This window comes from Carya illinoinensis, chromosome 6 (assembly GCF_018687715.1).
Source record: "Carya illinoinensis cultivar Pawnee chromosome 6, C.illinoinensisPawnee_v1, whole genome shotgun sequence".
Taxonomy (NCBI): Eukaryota; Viridiplantae; Streptophyta; class Magnoliopsida; order Fagales; family Juglandaceae; genus Carya; species Carya illinoinensis.
This window is the reverse complement of record NC_056757.1, coordinates 5,758,588-5,765,704: the sequence shown is the minus strand read 5'-3', so window position 1 is coordinate 5,765,704 and position 7,117 is coordinate 5,758,588. Positions and strand designations below refer to the sequence as shown.

Sequence of the window (7,117 nt, the reverse complement as noted above, 5' to 3'; positions counted from 1 at the left end):
TTCCTCTCATCTTCTATTTCTTCTCTCTCTTCTTTCTCCCTTACCATTTTCCCTTTCTCACTTTTTCCCATTTCTGTCGAGAGATTCCTTGGAGAGTGATTTGGAATGAACCCATCTCCCTCCTTCAAATCAATCTGGAACCCCACTCGATTTTAGCAAGTACTTATAAGTTTTTATTTGTTTATTATACATATTAAGCTGGGTTGTGGTTTTTTTGCTTTAGGTTGCGCTAGTTTTTTTTTTTTTTTTTTTTGCGAGTAGGTATTATGATTTCGGGTTTCAACTATTTTGTAAAAAGTTTGTGAGACTTTTTGGCATAAGAAAATTGGTGGTTCTACTCTCCCAAAAAGAGGATACTTGCATTGTGAATGATGGTTCATCCTCAAGGCACTTCAAAACACACATGTATTCTTGTTGTCACTTATGGAAAAATTTTGGAAGATGAACTCAAGAAGGATGCTGCAGAGAATGAATTTTGGAGGTGTAATATTGGATTTTTAGTTGTAAATTTTTTGTTATTAATTTGAAAAAATTGTGGAAGATAGATTTTTTTAGAAAATTGCAAATTTTTTTTATTAATTTTTGTTACCACTGTTGTAAATTTTTTAAGGTGCAATATTATATTATGAATGATAGATTTTCTAGAGAGCGGAGGTTGAGGCAAGCAAGCCAACGGAGGAAGGGGGCGAGAAGAGATCGGGTTGAGACTTATCCCTTTCAAAAAAATAAAATAAAATAATTTCTTACATGCGAGATTGCATTATTTAGTTTTCTACAATTCATATGTGTCATCTCCTCCTTTACATGTGTAAAACATAATATCTCATATGTCCTATTGGTAGCGCCTCCCTATTATTAAATGTTATGAAGTGTAGCATACCTGTGTTTCCCTCTAACCATAGAACTAGACATTTTTTCTAATGAAAAGAGGAAAACAAAAATAACAGAAATCATCAATTTTTTCCAAAACCTATTAATAAAAAAAAAAAAAAAAAAAAAAACCTGCTGAAAAATGTTAGCATTCAACAAATCCAGTTGACATTTTATCAGTATGATAAATGATTTCTACAAATTTTAAATAAATAAAAAATATAAAAAAATATATAATAGTTTTTAGTTACTCTACCTATTATTAATTGTGATATATGTATTTTCTGTGTCGGTTCGGTTGGTGACATCTTATAGCCAGTTGAGATTGAGAAGGACAGTACAAATATAATTATTTTTCTCTAATAAAACAACTTCTCAGTTGTCTTTGCTTCGGCTCTTCAGGTCGTCAGACGGGAAATAAATAAATAATACCAACACAATAAAAACTGACCTGACAGCCTCTAATTTAACGTTTTTGTTTTTTTCTCCTCTAAAAATATATATATATATATATATATATATATTCTGATTCAATTAATTGCACCACAAATGCAATTCCAAGGGTTATAAATGCCATGGGCAGCTCAATATGCAAGATCTCACGTCACATGGAAGCCGGCACAAAAAGATTCTTCATGTGTCAAAGACTCGAGATTTATATGTACCAAATATAGTTCGTTAAATTGTATTTAAAAAAAAAATAATATTTATAATTATGATTATCTAAATATTGTATAATTTTTTTAAAAAAATAAATTAATATAAAATCTATATAAAAAAATTAACTTTTTAATAGTAGATTTCACTTTTTTTAAAGCAATTGCGCGATATTTACATACTCCACGATTATATGTAATATTAATCTTAAAAAAAATAATTTTTATGAGTTTTAAATAGATAAACTTTATATAAATTTTTGTAAAAAAATAGACATCATTTAAAAAAATATAAAAAAATTATTTTTTATTAATAGGTTTACCTTTTTACAAATGACTTGTATAAAATTTATCTATTTAAGACTTGTACAGTTGTTCCTAACATTACTCTTTACAAGAATACATCATTATACAAATGGAATAATATGGATACAAGTGACACAAGAGTAATGCTGTATTCTTGTAAAAGAGCCTTCCATTTCAAAATAATAATAATAATAATAATAATAATATAAAAAGATAGACATAATATTAAATATTTACAAAAGATCTTTATTTTATAAAATTTTGATGAACTCCCCCTCAAAAATCATATATGACAACATTAAATGTTATAGTAATTATATGATGTATTTATGATATTTGTCTATAATTATATCATCTAAATAATAAAAAATAATTATTCAAACCTATAAATTGTCGTGACTTATTTTTGTATATTCAATTAAAAAATTAATTTTATTATAAAATAGATTTAATATATTATATAAAATTTAAGATTGTTCTAGTTTATGGCTTCTTGACTTCCAAAGCTTTTCTTTCGAAAAAATTACAAAAAGGGCAATGTCTAGAGACCATATGGATGTCTGAATTTGAATTCTGTTTTTTTTTTTTTATCAAAATTCAACTATATTATTTGAATTAAAAATTAAAATTTTAGATTTGAATTTGTGACAAATTCAGACAAGATCTTAATCTTTGAAAATCTTAGATTTCAAACTACGTAAAATAATAAAATGTGAAATGATAACAACATCTCAAATTTTTATTAGTTTTTTGAAAACGAACTCAACCCTCCTTGACCGCAAACCAATTCCGTCCTTCTGGATGCAAAGGAGATTTCAGCTCACTCAAAGTGCTAAAATTTCTCCCTTTCCCATTGAAAATCCTGAACATTATTTTTTTCAAACTCCTGTTATTGGTCTTCGATCCCATCCAAGTCCTTCTCTTTCTGCCACGACAAGCACTGTATTCTAACGTGGGTTTAATATAATATTTATAATTAAATATTATGTAATTCTTTTAAAATAAGTAAATAAATATAAAATTTATATAAAAAAATAATTTTTTTTTTTTTAAAACAATTAGACGATATGACTGAATGTAACGTTATTTTACATGTCGCTTGAACAGTGGCGCTTGTCAGCATAAGACCTGAATTTCATAACATCTTCCGGCCAAAGGATAGAAACAGAACAAGGCTGCCTTTCAAAATTCGGTTAGTCCAACGTCTTCTTAGACATTTCATCTTCGGTACCATGAGAGACAGCCATGCATGAGCTACCCCAAAGGGAAATAAGTCCCAGTGCCACAGCAACTTCCACTACCTATTATTAATTATGATATATGTATTTTCTGTGTTGATACGGTTGGTGATATCTTATAGCCAGTTGAGATTGAGAAGGACAGTACAAATATAATTATTTTTCTAATAAAACAACTTATCACAACCTTAAAATTTATATAAAGCTTGCACATAGGGCTGTAATCGAGTCGAACCGAGTTTTGACTTGTCGAGCTCGGCTCGACTCAAAATACTCGAGTTTGAAATTTTTTTTAATTCTTTGTTCGAGCTCGACTCGATAAGTTAAAATCTTAACTCGAGATCGAGCTCAAACTCATCCCACAAATGAGTTCGAGTCGAGCCGAATTCGAGCTTGAGCTCGAGATTGAATTATTATTATTTTAATAAGATTTAATAATTAATAAATTAAATAAATAAATAAAAAAAAACTAATATTGAATTTATACAACTAACAAGTAGAACTTCTATTAAATTATAAAATTTTAAAAAATTTATAAATAATTAGTATCTACCTAGTTGATATTTATCCAAAATAATAATATATTATATGCCTACATATATTATTAATACATACATTTAATATAATAGAATATATCTATTTCATATATAGTTCTCACATACTAGTATATGAAATTATTAAATTTTATCAATTAATTATTATACAAATTATAAAATATAACTATGAAGTATATTTATTATATAGACATAAGTAATTAGAATATATATTATATATTTAATTATAAAAGTGGTATCCTTATATTATTAGCTAATACATATATACATGCATAGGTGTATGTATATATTTATCAATATATGAATGAGTTTTAATCAAATTGAGTTAACAAGTCGACTCGAGTATAAACAAGCGAGTCTAAACGAGCTTTAGTCGAGTCGAATCGAGTTTTGTCGAGTATGTGTCATTTACAAATTGAGCGAGTATCTACTTTAACGAACGAGCTTTTTTTTCACGAGTTAAATTCGATTTGAATTTAACCGAACGAACTATCGAACAAACTGATTCATTTACCACCTTACTTACACACCATGAACTCCTCTCAAAATCTCACCAAATCAACATAAAGATTAGAAAATTTACTAGGTGGCTTTGAAAATCGAAATATGTTTTTAAAAATTAATTTTTTGGGATTTCTTTTTTAATTATTACTGGAACTCTATTGATAATTAAAATCATGATTCCAGTCAGCATGGGCAGATGCAAACAGCGAGATTATGAGTTTGGGGAACAAGTCAAAGGTGATGGGCTGTACTTGATGGTACGTACAGCCTTGTTCTTTTCCCCTTGTCTGACTGCTCCTTTAACCTCGGCCACGTCACCCCCCATATCATGACTCCTGAGTTTTGTTCTTTTGTTTTTTTTTAAGCCTTGCCACGTATCCAACTTCACGACCTACCAAGTATTCCTCCTCGATCAAGATCAGCATTCATTGAGAATCAACTGTCAACAGTCCGCAATTTCCACCCGCAGAGTTTGACGATGACTGCCCAATCGGAATTTCCTTTTTGGGAGAGGTTGCTGACCTGAATTTCATAATATCTTCCGGTCAAGGATAGAAACAGAGCAAGGCTGCTTTTCAAAATTCGATTAGCCCAACGTCTTCTTAAGACATTTCATATTCGGTACCATGAGAGACGGCGATGCATGAGCCACCCCAAACCATCACTAGGACGTTCACTTCCCTTATAAATAAGTCCCAGTGCCACAGCAACTTCCTCAAAACAAAAACATGGGTTCCCCTGCAAACCAAATTAGCAATGATAACAAGCCCTCCATTGACGAAGAATATGGAGGAGTCGAATATGCAGGCGCTTTGGTCAGCTCTTTCATCTTCCCAATGGTGTTTAATACATGCATAGAGCTCGACGTGCTTGAGATCATTAACAAAGCAGGCACAGGCTCCCAACTCTCGCCCCATGCCATCGCTGCTCAGCTTCCAATTCGAAATAATAATCCAGATCATGCGCCTGCGGTTTTGTTGGACCGCATGCTGTATCTGCTTGCTAGCTACAATATACTCAGTTGCTCTGTGGAGACCCTCGAAGATGGAGGAGGAGTTCAGAGACGTTATGGTCTCACTTCTGCTGGGAGCTGCTTTGTAAGAAACGAGGTGAGAGGATCCATGGCTCCCTTGTCTCTCCTCACTCGTCACCAGACTATTATGGACATGCGGTACGTACGTACAGTAGTTATCATCTTTCTTTTGAGTTCTTTATTCACTTACCTGCACTGTTGATATTCATAGTATGCAAGAAAGAAACACTGAGAACTGGACCGACACTGAGTAATACTATATACTTTGATTAGGTTTCACTTGAAGGATGCAGTGCTTGAAGGTGGGTACGCATTTGAGAAAGCTCATGGAATGCCAGTCTACAAGTACAACGAGAAAGATCCTATATTTGGAGAGGCTTTCAATTTCTCCATGAGTCAATACTCCATCCTTGTGGTCAACCAAATTCTCAAGAAATACATGGGTTTTGAGGGCTTGTCAACGTTTGTAGATGTTGGTGGTGGAATAGGAGGGACCCTCAACTTGATCATCTCCAAGTACCCTTCCATTAAAGGCATTAACTTTGATGTCCCTGAAGTATTACGCAATGCCCCATATCTTAATGGTATGTATCATTTTAAGACGGAAACTTCCACTTTTGTCTAAGAATTGCGTAAAAATAAATTTACGAATTAACATTATTTAAATAGTACTTCAGATTGTAAACTTTTTATTTTACCATAAAGTATATTTGACATATCGTATCTAATTATGTTAATTTATAAATTTATTATTATGAGATCACTTTACAAATCTAGCAATTTTCTTATTTATTTTAATTTGACAATTGAATGGCGATTCCACACAGGCATAGAACATGTCGGAGGAGATATGTTCAAAGAAGTCCCAAAGGGAGATGCCATATTGTTGAAGGTAAGAGTTTAAATCTAAACCATGAACGTAGCTTTGGATGAACTCGAGAGGAATTGTACAACATTAATAAACAAGCTGTGCTTTTCATAATTTTGTAACGTGTGTGTACATGCATTAATGATGACAGCTTGTTCTTCACAATTGGGACGATGAGCAATGCCTGAAAATACTGCAAAATTGCTACAAAGCCCTACCGGAAACCGGAAAGGTAATTATCATCGATCCAGTGTTGCCTGTAGCCCCAGAGGCAACCAACTTCTGCAAGTTTGCAACACAAAGTGACCATATAGTGTTCAATTTGCTTGGAGCTGGAAAGGAGAGAACAGAGCCTGAGTTCAGGGCATTGGCAACTGCAGCTGGATTTTCAGACTTCCGAATTGCATGCTGTGTTTGTGCCTATTTGGTCATGGAGCTCCACAAATAATAATAAATAGTGTTTTTTTTTTTTTAATGGTTTTTGGTCTTCAATGTGTGTGAAATGGTACATCTCGGAGAGGGAATTACCAAAGTCAGTTAATTTGATTCGTGTTGTTGTGTAACATGTGTCTGAAACGAAAATAATGTAAGGCATGCATGAAGAGGTTATTTTTTGAAAGGGCAAATAAAGATCAAGGACAGGTCATACCTTTAAAACCTCAATTACAATAATGATTGATATATTATTTAAATTAATAAAAAAAGCATAAATATATTCTGAGTCTACACACAAATTTATTTAACGCTTTTTTTATTTATTACATAGAGACAGCTTTATGATTATAAATTAAAAAATATATACATTGTAATAATAATGGAATGCTTTTTTATTATTTTATATTATCTACTCAACATGAGTCTCGGATAGTAAATAATATTATATTAGCTCAAAGTCATTGGCTAATTAATAACCAACCTAACGTAGAGAAAAAGAAAAGTGTTTATCTAAATTTTAGTTATCTTATACTTACAACTGATTTTTATAATCTCTTTTATAATCAATTAATATAATTTTCATTTTATTGAAAACGATTGCAAGAGAAATGATTCACAAAGAGATCTCATAAAAATAAATTTATAAACTGATG

At 31.3% G+C, this 7,117-nt stretch overlaps 1 protein-coding gene across 1 annotated transcript; it reads left to right on the top strand.

Moving 5' to 3' along the window:
- Window positions 1-4,628: 4,628 nt before the first annotated feature.
- Window positions 4,629-6,692, top strand: LOC122313249 (caffeic acid 3-O-methyltransferase-like). The gene is made up of 4 exons (XM_043128081.1): window positions 4,629-5,299; window positions 5,435-5,745; window positions 5,989-6,053; window positions 6,181-6,692. Exons 1-4 carry the CDS (start codon window positions 4,857-4,859, stop codon window positions 6,475-6,477), a joined length of 1,116 nt encoding a protein of 371 aa, XP_042984015.1. The 5' UTR covers window positions 4,629-4,856; the 3' UTR covers window positions 6,478-6,692.
- The last annotated feature ends 425 nt before the right edge of the window (window positions 6,693-7,117 follow it).